At 37.9% G+C, this 21,753-nt stretch overlaps 1 protein-coding gene across 1 annotated transcript in view; it reads left to right on the top strand.

Moving 5' to 3' along the window:
• The window catches only part of kiaa1210 (KIAA1210 ortholog), a 29,157-nt gene extending 18,588 nt beyond the window's left edge, over window positions 1–10,569 (top strand). The window contains exons 8-12 of the mRNA XM_008124272.3: window positions 3,897–3,996; window positions 4,112–5,506; window positions 7,484–7,671; window positions 8,624–8,714; window positions 8,836–10,569. Coding sequence (XP_008122479.2) covers window positions 3,897–3,996; window positions 4,112–5,506; window positions 7,484–7,671; window positions 8,624–8,714; window positions 8,836–9,005 — 1,944 coding nt within the window. The 3' untranslated portion in view covers window positions 9,006–10,569. The remainder of the gene's footprint in view (window positions 1–3,896; window positions 3,997–4,111; window positions 5,507–7,483; window positions 7,672–8,623; window positions 8,715–8,835) is intronic.
• The last annotated feature ends 11,184 nt before the right edge of the window (window positions 10,570–21,753 follow it).

Genomic DNA, 21,753 nt, shown 5'->3' with positions numbered 1-21,753 from the left:
TTAGAGACCAATTCCTTGCTGTTTTGGTTTTCTCTTTGCACAGATCTTGCTTCTTGCAGGGTGCAATTGTTTGTTTTTCTTCCGACGAGACATGCAAGCCTGTCTCCTGCAACCTGCTGACCGACATTTTGCACAACCTCTGAGGATGCCTGCCATAGATGTGGGCAAAACGTCAGGAGAGAATGCTTTTGGAACATGGCCACACAGCCCGAAAGACACACAACAACCCTATTTTGCAGTCTGTTTTACATAAAAGTGGGGGAACAATCTAAGTAGATAGGAGAGTAGGAAATATAGAAAGATAATTAAAAGAGAAGAAAAAAGAGAGAAGAAAATGAGGAATAAAATAAAAATAAAAAAATAAAAAGGAATGATAAGTCCTTCCAATCTTTGTGCTATATAAGACAGAGAATATTAAGAAGGAAGATAGAGTAAAATATCTAGAAAAATAAAAAAATACAGAAGTTATCAGAAAAGGATAGATAACTCTTAAACAAGGATGTAACAGAAGAGGAAATTGAAAAGGCAATACAAAAATTAAATACATCAAAAGCTCTGGGACCGGATGGTCTAACGGCGATTTACTACAAAAAATTGAAAGAGGAATTGATTCCAATGCTAAAATTGACAATAAATCAAATTCTACATACTAAGACAATGCCAAAATCATGGAAAGCTGCCAACATTTAATGATATATAAAGACAATGTGAAAAATTATCAACCAATCTCTTTGCTAAACATTGACTATAAAATCTTTACTAATATAATGGCTGATAGACTGAAAATATTTCTGGCATCAAGGATCAAAGAAGAACAATCAGGCTTTCTTCCAAACAGAAACATCAAAGATAACGTCAGAAACATTATAGATGTATTAGAATATTATGAATATCATAACCAAAAAGAATTGGCAATTATAGATGCAGAGAAAGCATTCTTGTAGTCCGTTTTGATCCTTGGAGACTCAAGAACTTCCTTTCACTCTTTATTTAGGCCGGTGTCTCCCAAATGTTGGTCTTCTGGGTTCTTTGGACTTCAGCTTCCAGAATTCCTAACCATTGTTCAAACTGGCTGGGGCTTCTGGGGCTTGAAGTCCAAAACACCCGGAGAAGTAGAACTTGGGAATCATAAGGCCATAAGAGCACAAGAAAGGCTTTGAAGAATTGAATTAAAGGACGAAGAGTCTAGCATTCTGTCAGGAATCAGGAGAATGGTGTTGCTGACCTCTCACGTTCTCAGGCTGGAAATGGAATCTGCACTCTGCAGTTATATCAGTTTGATACCTTGTCACAGCCCCATCCCCAGAAATACTGGGATCGTAGTTCAATGATGATGATGATGATGATAATAATAATAATAATAATAATAATAATAATAATAATAATAATAACGATCTGCCAACTGCAAAAGGCCACCCTACTGGGATCTGCGCGCATCATCCGAAAATACATCACAGTCCTAGACGCTTGGGAAGAGTTCGACTTGTGATTTTGTGATACGAAATCCAGCATATCTATCTTGTTTTCTGTGTCATAATAAAATAATAATAATAATAATAATAATAATAATAATAATAATAATAATAATAACAACAACAACAACAACTGCAAAAGGCCACCCTACTGGGATCTGTGCGCATCATCCGAAAATACATCACACAGTCCTAGACGCTTGGGAAGTGTTCGATTTGTGATTTTGTGATACGAAATCCAGCATGTCTATCTTGTTTGCTGTGTCATAATAAAATAATAATAATAATAATAATAATAATAATAATAATAATAATAATAATAATAAATCACACAGTCCTAGACACTTGGGAAGTGTTCGACTTGTGATTTTGTGATATGAAATCCAGCATATCTATCTTGTTTGCTGTGTCATACAATAATAATAATAATAATAATAATAATAATAATAATAATAAATACATCAGACAGTCCTAGACACTTGGGAAGTGTTCGACTTGTGATTTTGTGATACGAAATCCAGCATGTCTATCTTGTTTGCTGTGTCATACAATAATAATAATAATAATAATAATAATAATAATAATACATCACACAGTCCTAGACACTTGGGAAGTGTTCGACTTGTGATTTTGTGATACGAAATCCAGCATATCTATCTTGTTTGCTGTGTCATATAATAATAATAATAATAATAATAATAATAATAATAATAATAATACATCACACAGTCCTAGACACTTGGGAAGTGTTCGACTTGTGATTTTGTGATACGAAATCCAGCATGTCTATCTTGTTTGCTGTGTCATACAATAATAATAATAATAATAATAATAATAATAATAATAATAATAATAATAATACTTTATTCTTATATCCCGCCCCATCTCCCCAAGGGGACTCGGGGCGGCTTACAAAGGGACCATGCCCAAACAATATAAAAACACAACAGTAAAAACAAATCCAAACACAGCCATAAAAAGCATACAACAACAACAATTTAAAAACAACGAAAACATGTTCAATGCCCTGGAGTGGTATAGTTGGTACTTCAATCTTCAGACTGATATATTTAAAGTATTATTATTGGGATTGGTAGAGCATTTATTTCCCTGAACTACAGTTCCGAAGGTTTTCCAATTCAATTTCCTCTCCATCCTTCTGGACAGATTGCCTTGGAAAGCTTGGTTAAGTGGAACACACAAGAACATAAGGCTGTCCTTGTACTATGTAGGATGAAGCTTGACAGTGGGCCGGGCTGTGGCGCAGCTGGCTAGTAACCAGCTGCTATAAATCACTACTGACCGAGAGGTCATGAGTTCGAAGCCCGGGTCAGGTTAAGCCTCCGACCATTAATAGCCCCGGCTTGCTGTTGACCTATGCAGCCCCGAAAGACAGTTGCACCTGTCAATTAGGGAAATTTAGGGACGCTTTATGCAGGAGGCTAATTTACAACACCATCAAAAACTGCCAGCAAAACACAGGGAAAGGAATGAGGAAGTACAGCCACTACTGGATGGTGAAGCAACAGCTCCCCCTGTGGCCGGAATCGTGAAGCTGGAAAAATGTTAAAAATGCCTCTGAGTCTGTCTAATATATGTTGCTTGTCTGTTGGCATTGAATGTTTGCCATATATGTGTTCATTGTAATCCGCCCTGAGTCCCCTTCAGGGTGAGAAAGAAGGGCGGAATATAAATACTGTAAATAAATAAATAAATAAATAAATATCAAACTAGTATAATTATATGATGTGGACATCTTCCATGCCTTGAGAGGGAGTGTGCAGTCCTGGGATGGCAATGCCCATCATCTGCCTCACTCTTATTATTCTCTGGTTCTGTTATTCTCTGATTCCATTTCTATATTACTAGCTGTGCCCGGTCACGCGTTGCTGTGGCAAAGTGGTGGTGCTATTGGTTAAAAGTTGTTGTGGAATTTTTATTTGACGTTATTTGTATTTTTTAAATTAATTTTATTGTAACTTATCTTTTTTATTTATTATATTTTATTATTTTGTTGTATTATTTTTAGTTATTTTATTATAGTATTTTATTGTATTATTTTTTTTAGTGTTTCCTATTATTTTTTAATGTATTATTTGTATTTAGTTTATTTTTTATTCTTTTATTAACACTGGGCTGAGTGGGTTGCTAGGAGTCCAAGTGGGCGGAGCTTAGCCTTGTAAGTGGCAGCAATTGGATAAAAACAATTATTTCTCTCTCTCTAATTAGGACTTTATTTTTCTTTGCTTTTTGTTGTATCAACCTAGAGGCGTGGATGATGGGTTGTGTTGTCAAATTTCGAGGTTGGGGGGCTTGTAGTTTTGTTGTTTTGTGGGTCGCCGTGATGCCATCACTCTTTTATATATATAGATTCTGTGATTCTATGATTCTCTGAGCAGTTCTGACTCTTGTCTCCGACATTAGATGGAACGGCTAGAGAAGGAGGAAGGCTCTTTTGGAACCGCCGAAGGGGAACCGAGCCCACCAGAACCGCCCGAAGGTGTGGAAAGACAGGATTGGAAAGGTAAACAATGACGGTGTATCTCCGTGTGCCTTTGCATGCGTGTCCAGGAGAGCATGGGGAGCACCAATAGAGTTTGTGAGCTTTGCAAGTCTTCTCGTTCTCTTTCCTTTCCCAGGCCTTTCAGCCCAGGATGCAAAGACCCCAAGTTGGACTAACAACGTATTGCCCATGACGAGGGTGGCCGATGCTTTGCGCTATTCCTGGAATGCCGGACCCGGCGCAGATGGGGATTGGCGTCTTGCTTTGGAGACGGACAAGGAGACCGCTGTGCAGGTGGATTTCCGGAATGAAGAAAAAGAGGATATGGAGGAGGAAAGGGTGAGAAGAACGGATGGCCTCAAACACCATGAAGGTGCCGAATCTTTACCGCTGGAGGCAGAAGCTGCTACGCTTGGCGATTTGCCATTTTTGGTTATGTCTGGAGATGTTCCAGGAAGGGACCATTATCAACCATTATCGTCTTGCTCGCAGCTGGAAGACCAAGACTCAAGGAGTGGTATTGATACAAAATATGGTGAGAAAGCAGGAGATAGGACTTGGAACGGTTCTTGGAGCCCGGTGTCCGATTCTGCAGAGTTCGTTCCTTCACCAGTTTCAGAGTCTTTGTCCGAGGCAGAGGAGATCTCCACCTTTGAAGACGTTCCAGTGGTCAAAGAAGAAGCGAGAGAATCTGTTGAAGAGACGGAACTGTTTGGAGGCCACACGCAACCAGATGATGCCGAAGTAGAAGAACCTCCGCTCTTTCCCTCCGCCGATCCTTGTACCTCTCCTTTGAGAAAAAGTCCAGGAAGGCAAGAAGAAAACACGAGTCAACGATCATTGAATCGTCCTTCGTTTCCTCTGGAAGCTGCTGAGATGCCTCCTCAAAGCATCATCGCTCTTGATAATGACGCTATCGAGCCGACGGGAAAGGTGAAAATTGGGGAAGAAAGTAAAAATACCGATATAGATGTCGAGATGCAAGCAAAGTGCGTTTCTGCCAAGCCGGTCAGGTTCACCATTGCTCCAGCTTGGCAGCGGTCACTCTCGGGAGGCTCGAGCTCAACGGACAGTGTTTGCCTCGCAAGCTCTCCGTCTTCTCCTCCCATCAAACCAGAACTGTTTGAAGGAACACCTCGAGCGGACTCCGCTTTGCCAGGGTGTTTATTCAGACTTGAGAGGAGTAAAAGCATCACGAATCCCGCGACCGAGCGGCCCAACAAGGCGTCGCGTGGCCAGGAGAGCCCGTTTGGGGTGAGGCTGAGGAGGACCTCTTCTCTCCTCAAATACCAGGCGGAGCCGCAGCGTCAGGAGGCACCAAAACAAGCTCCATCGTCGGCGTCTTCCGGAGCCGCCTCGGTCTTGGTCAAAGAAGAGCCAAAAGCACCCGTTTCTGAGACTCCACCGCCAAAGAGAACGACAGGCAGTGCCAAGGGTTTGGCAGCAAAATCTATCTTCAAGGAAGAGAAAAAGTCCCTCAAGGCCAAAGCAGAAGAAGGGACAACAAAGCAGCAGATGGGCAGAGCTTCAGGTATTTGGCTCATTACACTATGTAACAAAATTGGAAAAAATTGTTTGAAAGTGTTATTCTTATTTAATTGTGTGTATATGTGTGTATATATGTGTGTGTGTGTGTGTGTGTGTGTATATATATGTATGTATCTCTATATATAAAAGAGTGATGGCATCAGGGCAGCGGACAAAACAACAAAACTACAGGCCCCCCAACCTCGAAATTTGACAACACAACCCATCATCCACGCCTCTAGGTTGATACAACAAAAAGAAAAGAAAAATAAAGTCCTAATTAGAGGGAGAGGAATAATTGTTTTTATCCAGTTGCTGCCATTTGAAGGCTAAGCTCCGCCCACTTGGTCTCCTAGCAACCCACTCAGCCCAGGGGACAGGCAGAGTTAGGCTTCGCTTAGGCCTCTTCCACAGATTATCTAATTTGCACTGGATTATATGGCAGTGTAGACTCAGCTATATAACCATTTAGAATCTTATATTATCTGCTTTGAACTGGATTATCTTGACTCCACACTGCCATATAATCCACTTCAGTGTGCATTTTATCCAGCTGTGTAGAAGGGGCCTCATATAATCCAGTTCTAAGCAGATAATATAAGATTATAAATATACAGTAGAGTCTCACTTATCCAACATAAACAGGCTGGCACATTTACCCTTGACCTTAACTACCACCAATTCCTCAATACTTTATTTCCCATACCACCATACTTCGCCACAGCAACGCGTGGCTGAGCACAGCTAGTATGTATATGTGTGTGTGTGTGTGTGTGTGTGTGTGTGTGTGTGTGTGTATATATATATATATATATATATATATATATATATATATATATATATAAAAGCTGTGCCCAGCCATGCGTTACTGTGGCAAATTGTGATAGTATGAGAAATAAAGTATTGAGAAACACGACTGAGGGAGTTGCTAGGACACAAAGTGAGAGAAGCCTAAAGGGGGCGGGGCCTACCATTCTGACTGGCAGCCAGGGGTAGAACGGCTCTTCCTTGTCCGCTATAATTTCGACTTTATTTTTCTAGGGTTTTTTTATTGAAAGACATAGATTGGATGACTATGTCTTTTGTGGCCAAATTTGATGTGATTTGGTTCAATGGTTTTGTTGTTTACTCCATGAGAATAATGCACATTACATTTATATATATATAGATGTGTGTGTGTATATACACACACACGTACACATCTAATATATGTGAGCATCCGCCAATGTTTATAGTCACAGAAAGAACCGAACCCCGGTGGATACTGCGGGCCCGATGTAGTTACAAATAACCAATTTGTTCATACTTGCAGTAGAGTCTCACTTATCCAAGACTCGCTTATCCAACGTTCTGGATTATCCAATGCATTTTTGTAGTCAATGTTTTCAATACATCGTGATATTTTGGTGCTAAATTCGTAAATACAGTAATTACAACATAACATTACTGTGTATTGAACTACTTTTTCTGTCCAATTTGTTGTCTAACATGATGTTTTGGTGCTTAATTTGTAAAATCATAACCTAATTTGATGTTTAATAGGCTTTTCCTTAATTTCTCCTTATTATCCAACATATTCGCTCATCCAACATTCTGCCGGCCCGTTTATGTTGGATAAATGAGACTCTACTGTAATTAATTCCCTTACGAAGGTAGAACTTAAGCCGCATTGCAATCTCATGGAGATAAAAATTTCTCTTCTTTTCATAGTGTGATTCTAACACTTTGATTATAATTTTTATGGGATGAAGTTGTACACTATTCTCAGTATTCAGATGGCTATGGGATGGGCAGTAGGTTGATGTAGTGATTCCATAGGCCAGCGGTTTTCTAGTGTTTTTATACTAACAAGAATGGAGTGTTTGTGTAAGTCGGGATTAGAGAAGTTTATAAGATTTGAGCAGGGCATGCCTAGGACATCTCTGAGAGCGAGACGCATAGGAAAACCTGGGTTGGACTCTCTCTGGTCCTTTCCTTGCAGAGCAAAGCCCGTCCGCACCTTTGGAAACGCCGTCGCCTGAACCGGCATGGATTTCGATGGCAAAACTCAAACGGAGAGGCTTCCAGGGCCTCCCTCTCGTCCAAGGACAGAAAAGAGGCGAGAAAACTTTGGCCAAAGCAGAACAAGCCGAGGAGGAGAAGCACACTGGACTTTCACCGCAGGAAAAGGTAGAGATAAGTTACAAACTCTCCGTCAACTGCTGGCTGAAGTACCTACCTAGCCTCGCCTTCAAAACAAACACTCCTTAATTGTGCAGTCCTTACTTTGAAAGTCGTTGTTCTACTCCAGAAACTTCGTTTTTGTGCCACAAACCAGGTTGAATGGATTGAGACTTGATAATGAGATAGCCATTGGAAAACTGGAGCAAAATGTGCTATAGCAGGATGTCCTACAAAAACAAAGTTTGCGCAGTGTAATAAAAATTTCCCCATGTTTTTATGATAGAACCCATTAGGAAATGGCATTGATAACCCAAGCCACAACTTGATATAAGCGAATGGAGGGTGACCAATCCAAATGTTTATTTATTTTATTATTTATTTGCAGTATTTATATTCCGCCCTTCTTTCTCACCCCGAAAGGGACTCAGGGCGGATTACAATGAACACATATATGGCAAACATTCAATGCCAACAGACAAACAACATACATTAGACAGACTCAGAGGCATTTTTAACATTTTTCCAGCTTCACGATTCTGGCCACAGGGGGAGCTGTTGCTTCACCGTCCAGTAGTGGCTGTACTTCCTCATTCCTTTCCTCGTGTTTTGCTGGCAGTTTTATGATGTTGTAAATTAGCCTCCCGCATAAAGCCAATTGGATTGGACCTACTGAATCCATGGGGTTTGCAGGGAAAGCACAATCAAAGCGCCTCCAACAGATGGCCATTCAGTCTTTGTAATAATAATAATAATAATAATAATAATAGGAGGAGGAAGGAGCTATGGAGCCCCTCAGAATGCTTCATGGAGTCCAAAGGGTTCTGTGGAGCACACTTTGCGAATCACTGGTGGAAACAAATTCTACCTGGCTGTTGTGAAGGGGTGACGGGGACGGTCCATATTTAGATGTTCCCATTCTGCTGGGAATAATTGCATTTTTTCTCCTTTTACTTTGTAGCACTTGAATCTTCCTGTATTGAAAAACAGCATCCCGCTCCATGTCCTTGAGACGAAAGCACAGCCAAAGAGGACCACGTCGGCTCCAAAAGGTATTTATTGAGGAGAACAGCCAAAACACACAGCTATACTTTTATACATATATCCAAGATGCGATTTCAGGTGGGTGTATCCTGTTTGTCTGACCCGTCTCTTCCCCTTGTGTTTCCCCAGCAAAGCCCATCAGAGCGTCTTCTCGGGAGGCCCATCCGACGGAGAAGGAACCACGTCCGTTGCCGAGCCTGCCGCTCTCTTCTTGCGGAAGCCCTTCGGAGCCGCCGTGGCTTTCTCTGGCCAAGCAGAAGGCCAAAGCCTGGAGCGAGATGCCCCAGATTGTGCAGTAGCCGCGCCGGAGACTCTTTGCCCACCGGCCGCGTTAACAAGGCCTGATAATGTCTTCGCTTGGGAACGAGGAGCCACCTTCTCATGTGTGGTCATGCCAAAAAGTATTTTGGAGACATGTTTAACTCAAGCTAACCATTGGCGTCCGTACGCTGAACGCTTTCTCTGGGAGGGAATCGATGCTTCAGGAATGGTCACCCAAGGTCAGAGATCCCACCAAGAAGAACATTGAAGGGTTTCTCCTTCCAAAGATTGTATTTTCAAGGCAAGTTGGGCAGTATTTCCACAGCACAATGCTCCAAGAATGGTCAGAGATCCCACCAGGAAGGTTCTTGAAGGTTTTCTCCTTACAAATATTGTCTTTTCAAGGCAACTTGGGCAGTATTTCCATAGCAAAATGCTCCAGGAATGGTCACTGAAGGTCAGAGATCCCACCAAGAAGGATAGTGAGGATTTTTTCCTTCCAAATATTGTCTTTTTCAAGGCAACTTGGGCAGTATTTCCATAGCAAAATGCTCCAGGAATGGTCACTAAAGGTCAGAGATCCCACCAGGAAGGTTCTTGAAGGTTTTCTCCTTACAAATATTGTCTTTTCAAGGCAACTTGGGCAGTATTTCCATAGCAAAATGCTCCAGGAATGGTCACTGAAGGTCAGAGATCCCACCAAGAAGGATAGTGAGGATTTTTTCCTTCCAAATATTGTCTTTTTCAAGGCAACTTGGGCAGTATTTCCATAGCAAAATGCTCCAGGAATGGTCACTAAAGGTCAGAGATCCCACCAAGAAGAACATTGAAGGTTTTCTCCTTCCAAATATTGTCTTTTCAAGGCAAGTTGGGCGGGATTTCCTTAGAAAAATGCTCCAGGAATGGTCACCAAAGGTCAGAGATCCCACCAAGAAGAATATTGAAGGTTTACTCCTTCCAAAGATTGTCTTTTCAAGGCAAGTTGGGCGGGATTTCTGCAGCAAAATCCTCCAAGAATGGTTACAGAAGGTCAGAGATCCCACCAAGAAGGATCATGAAGATTTTCTCCTTCCAAATATTGTCTTTTTCAAAGCAACTTGGGCAGTATTTCCATAGCAAAATGCTCCAGGAATGGTCACCGAAGGTCAGAGATCCCACCAAGAAAGATCTTGAGTCTTTTCTCTTTCCAAAGACTGTCTTTCAAAGGTAACACGGGCAGTATTTCAGCAGCAAAATGCTTCAGGAATGGTCACCGAACAGATGTCTTTTGGTGGATCTCCAAAGTCTTCCAACTTGGCACTGGAATTGGAGACGTCTCCGCTTTTTATCTGGACGTTTTGCTCCGTTCTCGAGAAGCTAGGACTGAAATGAGACTAACCTGAGACTAACCTCACCCTCACTGATACTAAATTTCCTTCGTATCGGTGAGTTTGGTCTGTTAACTACTAAACCCCAAGGACACCAAAAACAGAGTCAGTTCCTGTTTATTTGTTTGTTTGCTTTTCGTGTTCCTCCTCCAATGTATGTACATACGGTTTTGTAATCCTTGTATTTTTTCCTCCTTTTTTTAGTTCATTATTAAATACTGGTTATTATAAGAGACATCTGGCGTGTTACATTGGCGATGGGAGTTTCTAGGTAAATATTAAAAATATTTAGTGTTCATACTAATGGCTGTATGAAATATCAGGAGACCTTTGTTCTGAATCTATGAAGCAAATAGCAAATGACGTTGCCGGACTTTTTCTTGCCGGCAGAGGGAGATAGAGCTCTTCTTAAGGGACATGAATGGATGGAGACAGGGTGACCATTTATTATTATTATTATTATTATTATTATTATTATTATTATTACTATTATTATTATTATTATTACAGAAGAGTCTCACTTATCCGACACTTGCTTATCCAACGTTCTGGATTATCCAATGCATTTTTGTAGTCAATGTTTTCAATACATCGTGATCTTTTGTTTGCTAAATTCGTAAATACAGTAATTACTACATAGCATTACTGCCTATTGAACTACCTTTTCTATCAAATTTGTTGTATAACATGTTTTGATGCTTAATTTGTAAAATCATAACCTAATTTGATGTGTAATAGGCTTTTCCTTAATCCCTCCTTATTATCCAACATATTCGCTTATCCAACATTCTGCCAGCCCGTTTAGATTGGATAAGTGGGACTCTACTGTAGTAGCAACAATAATAGAGAAAAATAATAAATGTAACAATACCAATAATAATAGAGAAAATAATAAATATAATAATGCCAATAATAATAGAGAAAAATAATAAATGTAATAATACCAACAATAATAGATAAAATAATAAATATAATAATGCCAATAATAATAGAGAAAAATAATAAATGTAATAATGCCAATAATAATAGAGAAAAATAATAAATGTAATAACGCCAATAATAATAGAGAAAAATAATAAATGTAATAATGCCAATAATAATAGAGAAAAATAATAAATGTAACAACGCCAATAATAATAGAGAAAAATAATAAATGTAATAATGCCAATAATAATAGAGAAAAATAATAAATGTAATAATACCAATAATAATAGAGAAAAATAATAAATGTAATAATGCCAATAATAATAGAGAAAAATAATAAATGTAATAATGCCAATAATAGAGAAAAATAATAAATGTAACAATACCAATAATAATAGAGAAAATAATAAATATAATAATGCCAATAATAATAGAGAAAAATAATAAATGTAACAATACCAACAATAATAGATAAAATAATAAATGTAATAATGCCAATAATAATAGAGAAAAATAATAAATGTAATAATGCCAATAATAGAGAAAAATAATAAATGTAACAATACCAATAATAATAGAGAAAAAAATAAATGTAATAATACCAATAATAATAGAGAAAAATAATAAATGTAATAATACCAATAATAATGGAGAAAAAAATAAATGTAATAATACCAATAATAATAGAGAAAAATAATAAATGTAATAATACCAATAATAATAGAGAAAAATAATAAATGTAATAATACCAATAATAATAGAGAAAAATAATAAATGTATCACATATTCTCGAATATAAGATGATCCAAATATAAGCCAACCAGGACCCTCACCCGAGTATAAGCCGAGGGGGCCTTTTTCAGTCTTAAAAAAATATACAGTAGAGTCTCACTTATCCAACGTTCTGGATTATCCAATGCATTTTTGTAGTCAAATGTTTTCAATATAACGTGATATTTTGGTGCTAATTTTGTAAATACAGTAATTACAACATAACATTACTGTGTATTGAACTACTTTTTCTGTCCAATTTGTTGTATAACATGATGTTTTGGTGCTTAATTTGTAAAATGTTTAATAGGCTTTTCCTTAATCCCTCCTTATTATCCAACATATTTGCTTATCCAACGTTCTGCCAGCCCGTTTATGTTGGATAAGTGAGACTCTACTGTACTCGAGTATATACAGTATATTATAATTATAATATAATATAATTATAATATAATATTATAATATAATTATAATATAATAATTATATAATAATTATATTATAATAATATTATAATTATAATATGCAGTAGAGTCTCACTTATACAACATAAACAGGCCGGCAGAATGTTGGATAAGCGAATATGTTGGATAATAAGGAGGCATTAAAGAAAAGCCTATTAAACATCAAATTAGGTTATGATTTTACAAATTAAGCACCAAAACATCATGTTAGACAACAAATTTGGCAGAAAAAGTAGTTCAATACGCAGTAATGCTATGTAGTAATTACTGTATTTATGAATTTAGCACCAAAATATCATGATATATTGAAAACATTGACTACAAAAATGCGTTGGATAATCCAGAACGTTGGATAAGCGAGTCTTGGATAAGTGAGACTCTACTGTAATAATATAATTATAATATAATAATTATATAATAATTATATTATAATGAATATATATAATTATAATAATATTATAATATAATAATATACCGGTAATATAATGTACTGCAGGGCGTCCCTCCCACAACAACAAAGTTTGTGCACTTTTATAAACTTTCCCAATGTTTTCATGTGTACGTATTGTATGTTTTACATGTTTTGATATGGTCAAAAATGACTAATCAATAAAGAATTGTATGTATGTATGTATGATAGAACCAATTAGGAAATGACATTGAGAACCCAGGAACAAATATCCTGTTTCATAGCGTAACGACAACAACAGAGACGCCAGTTCTTTGTTATGAGATATAACTATGGCTAGCAATTATCCCAAGGTGCATCTTTCTGGAAAGGTTGCATTCCCATAGGTTTGGGTGTTGTTTTTGCCAACGTTTTCCATCCGGCCTCCAAAGCCTGTTCCGCTGGGTGTCTGTTATATCACGTCTGCATCAAAAGCCTTGTTTTCCAGCGGGACTCTCTAACCTTTAGTTACCCCCGTTAGGTAACATGCGCCGGATTCATGCGTTATGAAAGGCGTTTTGTTGTGTCCCTCGCTCTCCTGGCCTCGATATTCCAAGTTACGGAGACATTTGCAAGCATAACGTGGGCAGGGAAACAAGGTTAAGAGTCTTCTTATGCACCTTGCTCCAGAAATAGATGGAAAAGCAGGCCAACAGAGACATGCAAAATGTTGTTTGGAAGATAATATATCTGGGAGGTGGGGAGAAAGCATCTTGGTTTCCAAAGTGCCTTCTATAATAATAATAATAATAATCATCATCATCATCATCCTCGCAGTGATGTTGACCGGCTGTATCTACCTAGAAGATCAGGTGGCAGAGGACTCTTACAAGTCAAACAAGCAGTCAAAGAAGAAGAACATGCCCTGGCAGAAGATGGAAAGCAAAGTGAAGAACCTGCTATGATTGAAGTCAAAAATCAGAAACTCCTCAAAGCACAGCAGACAAAAAACCAGTACAAGAAAACCGCACTACAAACTAGAGCTGACAGCTGGCACAACAAAACATTGCATGGAAAGTTCCTTGACAAAATTGAAGGAAAAGCTGAGAAGGAGGCGATCTGGCTCTGGCTCACAAATGGGACCCTGAAGAAGGAGACAGAAGGCCTGATCCTTGCAGCCCAGGAGCAAGACATCAGGACAAAGGCAATTAATAATAATAATAATAATAATAATAATAATAATAGAAGACCTGGCTCTGGCTCACAAATGGGACCCTGAAGAAGGAGACAGAAGGCCTGATCCTTGCAGCCCAGGAGCAAGACATCAGGACAAAGGCAATTAATAATAATAATAATAATAATAATAATAATAATAATAATAATAATAGAAGACCTGGCTCTGGCTCACGAATGGGACCCTGAAGAAGGAGACAGAAGGCCTGATCCTTGCAGCCCAGGAGCAAGACATCAGGACAAAGGCAATTAATAATAATAATAATAATAATAATAATAATAATAATAATAGAAGACCTGGCTCTGGCTCACAAATGGGACCCTGAAGAAGGAGACAGAAGGCCTGATCCTTGCAGCCCAGGAGCAAGACATCAGGACAAAGGCAATTAATAATAATAATAATAATAATAATAATAATAATAATAATAGAAGACCTGGCTCTGGCTCACGAATGGGACCCTGAAGAAGGAGACAGAAGGCCTGATCCTTGCAGCCCAGGAGCAAGACATCAGGACAAAGGCAATTAATAATAATAATAATAATAATAATAATAATAATAATAGAAGACCTGGCTCTGGCTCACGAATGGGACCCTGAAGAAGGAGACAGAAGGCCTGATCCTTGCAGCCCAGGAGCAAGACATCAGGACAAAGGCAATTAATAATAATAATAATAATAATAATAATAATAATAATAGAAGACCTGGCTCTGGCTCACGAATGGGACCCTGAAGAAGGAGACAGAAGGCCTGATCCTTGCAGCCCAGGAGCAAGACATCAGGACAAAGGCAATTAATAATAATAATAATAATAATAATAATAATAATAATAATAATAATAATAGAAGACCTGGCTCTGGCTCACGAATGGGACCCTGAAGAAGGAGACAGAAGGCCTGATCCTTGCAGCCCAGGAGCAAGACATCAGGAGAAAGGCCATCAATAATAATAATAATAATAATAATAATAATAATAATAATAATAATAATAATAATAGAAGACCTGGCTCTGGCTCACGAATGGGACCCTGAAGAAGGAGACAGAAGGCCTGATCCTTGCAGCCCAGGAGCAAGACATCAGGACAAAGGCAATCAAGGCCAAGATCGAAAAATCAGCTGATGACCCAAAATGCAGACTGTGCAAGGAAACCAACGAAACCATGGATCATCTCCTTAGCTGCTGTAAGAAAATCGCACAGACAGACTACAAAGAGAGGCACAACTATGTGGCCCAAATGATTCATTGGAACTTATGCCTCAAGTACCACCTCCCAGCAGCAAAGAACTGGTGGGATCACAAACCTGCAAAAGTATTGGAAAATGAACACGCAAAGATACTGTGAGACTTCCGAATCCAGACTGACAAAGTTCTGGAACACAACACACCAGACATCACAGTTGTGGAAAAGAACAAGGTTTGGATCATTGATGTCGCCATCCCAGGTGACAGTTGCATTGACGAAAAACAACAGGAAAAACTCAGCCGCTATCAGGACCTCAAGACTGAACTTCAAAGACTCTGGCAGAAACCAGTGCAGGTGGTCCCGGTGGTGATGGGCACACTGGGTGCCGTGCCAAAAGATCTCAGCCGGCATTTGGAAACAATAGACATTGACAAAATCACAATCTGCCAACTACAAAAGGCCACCCTGCTGGGATCTGCACGCATCATCCAAAAATACATCACACAGTCCTAGACACTTGGGAAGTGTCCGACTTGTGGTTTTGTGATACAAAATCCAGCATATCTATCTTGTTTGCTGTGTCATAATAAAATAATAATAATATTGTCGAAGGCTTTCATGGTTGTGAGTTTTTCAGGCTGCATGGCCATGCTCTAGAAGCATTCTCTCCTGACGTTTTAACCCACATCTATGGCAAGCATCCTCTGAGGTTGTGAGGTATAGATGTGGGGCTGCCATAGATGTGGGCGAAACGTCAGGAGACAATGCCTCTGGAACAGCCATACAGCCCGAAAAACTCATCGCAACCCAATAATAGTAATAGTAATAGTAATACAATAATAATAATAATAATAATAATAATAATAATAATAATAATAATAATAATGCAAATGTAAGTAATGAAAATGTTAATAATAATAATACTCTTGTGGTTGATGATAATATAATAAATCATATAAGCCTGGGACAATGATGATGATGGTGATGATGATGATGATGATAATGACAGTGTTGATGAGGTAAGTCTGGGATGACGAGGGCAATGAGGACAACGTAAGCCTGGGACAACGATGATAACAACAACAACAACGTGTGCTTTAGCTGCTCTGCTCAATAACAACATAAGCCCGAGACAATGGTGTTGATGATGATGGTAATAATAATAATAATAATAATAATAATAATAATAATAATAATAATAATAATAATAATATAAGCCTGGGTCAATGATGATGATGATGAAGATGACGACGACAATAATAATAATAATAATAATAATAATAATAATAATAATAATATATTAATAATAATATAAGCCTGGGTCAATGATGATGATGAAGATGATGACGACAATAATAATAATAGTAATAATAACTAGCTGTGCCTGGCCACGCGTTGCTGTGGCGAAGTATGGTGGTATGGGAAATAAAGTATTGAGGAATTGGTGGTAGTTAAGGTAAAGGGACCCCTGGGCTGAGTGGGTTGCTAGGAGACCAAGTGGGCGGAGCTTAGCCTTCTAACTGGCAGCAATTGGATAAAAACAATTATTCCTCTCCCTCTAATTAGGACTTTATTTTTCTTTTCCTTTTGTTGTATCAACCTAGAGGCATGGATGACGGGGTTGTGCTGTCAATTTTCGAGGTTGTGGGGTGTTTACTTTGTTGTTTTGTCCGCTGCCGTGATGCCATCACTCTTTTATATATATAGATATAAGCCTGGGTCAATGATGACGACGATGTAAGCCTGAGACAATGATGATAACAGCAACAACAATGTAAGTCTGGGACAATGATGATGATGATGATGAAGATGATATAAGCTTGGGATAATGATGATAATAACAATGATAACAACAATAACAGTAATAATTGAAGCCTGAGTCAACAATGATGATGATGATGATGATGATAAATAAAAGTCTAGGGCAATGATGATTATGACAATTTAAGCACGGGACGACGACAATGATGATAACAATAAATATAAGCCTAGGACAATGTTGATGATGAAGATGATATAAGCCTGGGACAGTGACTTTTCTTGCAAGGATGGGTCCATTGTGAGGAGACAATATGGACCCTAGGCTTCCACCATTGCCGTAACTATTTTGGATTGCAATGCCCATCATTTCAAGGGCATGATGGGAGTTGCAGTCTAACACTGAGCATTGGATTAGGAATGAGTCCTTGATGCCTGAAATGGAAATAACTTTTCCATAATGTCTAAATCAGGGGTCCTCAAACTTTTAAAGCAGAGGGCCGGTCCACAATCCTTCAGACTGTGGAGGGGCCAAATTATCATTTGGGAAAAAAAACCCGAACAAATTCCTATGCACACTGCACATGTCTTATTTGTAGTGCAAAACAACAACAACAATGAAAGTACAATACAATATTTAAAAATGAAAACAATTGTAACCAACATAAACCTATCAGGATTTCAATGGGAAATGAGGGCCTGCTTCTGGCCAATGAGATAGTCAAGTTAATTAGGATTGTTGTTGTTGTGCATCTTCAAGTCATTTCAGACTTTGGGCGAGCCTAAGTCTAAAATTAATTATTTATTTACTGCATTTATTTACTACATTTATATCCCGCCCTTCTCACCTTGAAGGGGACTCAGAGCAGCTGTATGTACATACAATATATTATATTATTAGCATAGCACAATATTAGCATTATATATTATTATATTGAACTATACCACTATACTGTAATATTATATGTAATACTAGCTGTGCCCAGCCACGCGTTGCTGTGGCGTTGTCTGGTAGTGTTGGTGAGAAATTGTTGAGGTTGTGGTGGTATTGAATGTCTGTTGTATGGTTGTCTTTATGTTTAGTATGCACACTGAAGTGGATTATATGGCAGTGTGGAGTCAAGATAATCCAGTTCAAAGCAGATAATATAAGATTCTAAATGCGTTATATAGATGTGGAAGGGCCTTGAGACTACACTGCCATATAATCCAGTTAAAATCTGATAATCTGTGGAAGAGGCCTAAGTGAGGCCTAACTGTGCCTGTCCCCTGGGCTGAGTAGGTTGCTAGGAGACCAAGTGGGCGGAGCTTAGCCTTCCAACTGGCAGCAATTGGATAAAAACTATTATTCCTCTCCCTGTAATTAGGACTTTATTTTTCTTTTCTTTTTGTTGCATCAACCTAGAGCTGTGAATGATGGGTTGTGTTGTCAAATTTCGAGGTTGGGGGGCATGTAGTTTTGTTGTTTTGTCCGCTGCCCTGACGCCATCACTCTATATATAGATATATATATATATATAGATAGATAGATAGATAGATAGATAGATATATCATATAATTAATTTTATTATATGGTATTATTAGTATTATATTGTATAACATTATATTATTATCAATATTATATGCATATACAATATATTATATTATTTAAAATGATATAAAAATATTATATTATAAAACTGAGGGCGGGGGCCAGGTAAATGACCTTGGAGGGCCGCATCCAGCCCCCGGGCCTTACTTTGGGGACCCCTGGTCTAAATTCTTGGAATTAGTTTAAGAACATGTTGCAAAGACCGGGCTTTCTTTCCGACGGACCCGATAGACATCCAGCCACAAAGACGCATGACAGGCAGAGTCAACATAAATAGTTCTTTAATGAGCAAAATCACTATAATCACACCAAGCGTCAGTGCAAACCACACCGCGAGTCGAAACCCTATTGCACAATTTTGCTAGGCTACGGAAATAACATTGCCAAAAAACAACAAAAACCAAACAAATCCGAGCCGAAACGTAATAAAAAAAATCAAAAAATCCATTTTACGGAAAGAGGTAGCTGAAAACCACGATCGGAGGTCACGCTTCAAGTTTACTTAGTGCAAGTTTATTTCGCGTTGTTATGTTTGGAAATGGCTTGCGTGAGTGAACCATATTAGTTCCTCCATCCGCTTTGATGCCGAGTCTAGAAATCGAGGAACGGAGGAGGTAGAATATCGCGGCGCGGAAAAAAAAAAGATTTGCCTGTGTTGTTCCAATCGACAGCTATTTCTAAATGCTCCGTTATGAGTATTTCCTTGCATGTAGAAAAGTAGCCAAGCAGGGAAGAATATACTTCCTGATAAACTAGATTTCTACTTGCGGGGAAGGGTCGATATGCAATTATTACGAGAGAGCGTTTTCAAATGGTGTCAATGCATCTTAGGATCCCTTGTGTGCAAAATGGATTAGTGCAAAAAGGTTTCGGCGTCGTTTTTGCTACGCTCCTGCTTTGTAAAAACCGCTCCGATCCTTTTAACGCATCGAGAGCATCGAACGAATGCATCTTCTGGCTCACAAAGCTCACAGAATAGATGAGGCCCTTCAATCCAGGCATTATTAGCTTATTTCCCATTTGCAGGTAAGCGCTGCTGGTTGGATCACAAAGGGATTCGAGAGGCTTAGGCAACCTTGGACTCAGCCGCAAAAGCCCGACTATCTAGGACAACTTTATATAAGCAATTTTGCACTGTTTAGTTTATAATTTTGCAATATTTTGCAATATTGGTTTCCAATATTGGTAGATTACAACTCCCAGAATCCTCAAACAGGCTGCAATCCAGAAAGACCAAATGACTCCACAGTTTAATAGTCTCCAAGTCACTGTGATTTGTAACCACTTATCTGGCATTTATATTTATTTAATGTACATAATGCAATGTACATCCATTTGTTTTTATTATTTTATCCTTTTCTGGTCATGATGGTGTTATATTGCATTACTGTGTTTTAATCTGTTTATTTTATTTGATTGTTGTGTTTGATACTGCTTATTTAGTTATTTATTAACTTGTCATACTATGTTTCTGTTTTTGGGCTTGGCCCCATGTTAGCCGCCCCGAGTCCCTTTGGGGAGATGGAGGCGGGATAGAAAAATAAAGTATTATTATTATTATTATTATTATTATTATTATTATTATTATTAGAAACACAACAATATGAGTCCACAGCAGACACTCTGCTGGCTATTGTATTGGATTACACATTGGACACAGTGTCTAGAACTATTATTATTATTATTATTTTTATTATTAATGATTAATTATTAGAAACACAAGATCAGTCCACAGCAGACACTCTGCTGGCTGTTGTATTGTTGTTGTTGCATTATTATTATTATTATTATTATTATTATTATTATTATTATTATTATTATTAGAAACACAACAAGATGAGTCCACAGCTGACACTCTGCTGGCTGTTGTATTGTTGTATTATTATTATTATTATTATTATTATTATTATTATTATTATTATTATTATTATTATTATTATTATTATTATTATTTGAAACACAAGATGAGTCCACAGCAGACACTCTGCTGGCTGTTGTATTGTTGTATTATTATTATTATTATTATTATTATTATTATTATTATTATTATTATTATTTGCTGTGGACTCATCTTGTTGTGTTTCAAATAATAATAATAATAATAATCTCGTTATAATAATAATAATAATAATTATTATTATTATTATCATGACAAGATGAGTCCACAGCAGACACTCTGCTGGCTATTGTATTGTTGTATTATTATTGTTGTTGTTGTTGTTGTTTGATACACAACAAGATGAGTCCACAGCAAACACTCTTTTGGCTGTTGTATTGGATCACACGTCAGACACTTCCCAAGTGTCTAGGACTTATTATTATTATTATTATTATTATTATTATTATTATTATTATTATTATTTAATGATATCTAATACATTGTTATTACTCTATTAGTGGATTCTGGGAGTTGTAATCCAAGAGCACAATTTTCCATATTATGAAACGGATGCCGAAAGCTAAAATAAATTATGTTTTAACAACATCTCCACGCATTCCCAGAATAGGATAAGTATGGTTAAGTCGGGAAATACTTGAACGGGACCCTTTGCAGGGACTAATTTCCATGAGTTGTATGTCTTTAAATACACGGCAGATTTCAGGTTTCCATGAGTTGTATGTTTTTAAATACACGGCAGATTTCAGGTTTCCATGAGTTGTATGTTTTTAAATACACGGCAGATTTCAGGTTTCCATGAGTTGTATGTCTTTTAAATACACGGCAGATTTCAGGTTTCCATGAGTTGTATGTCTTTTAAATACACGGCAGATTTCAGGTTTCCATGAGTTGTATGTCTTTTAAATACACGGCAGATTTCAGGTTTCCATGAGTTGTATGTTTTTAAATACATGGCAGATTTCAGGTCCATTTCGATGCAGTTTTCCTCAAAAAATCAAATTAAAGTAAGAAAAGAACTTCCCAAAAAGTGTCATGTTCATATCTGTCTTTGTTCTATGAAAGTGAACGCGTGCACGCCCAAACTTTGACTCAAGAAGAACCGACTCGAGAGCATTAAGGCTGCGACCGAAGTTGAGATCCAAGACATTTCCCGGGACTTGCACATCTCTCAATACCTTTTGAAGGACTCCTACATACGGAGAGATATGCAT

The sequence above is a fragment of the Anolis carolinensis genome, unplaced genomic scaffold (assembly GCF_035594765.1).
Source record: "Anolis carolinensis isolate JA03-04 unplaced genomic scaffold, rAnoCar3.1.pri scaffold_12, whole genome shotgun sequence".
Lineage (NCBI taxonomy): Eukaryota > Metazoa > Chordata > Lepidosauria > Squamata > Dactyloidae > Anolis > Anolis carolinensis.
Note: the sequence above shows the minus strand (reverse complement) of the source record. Positions and strands in the feature narration are given on the sequence as shown.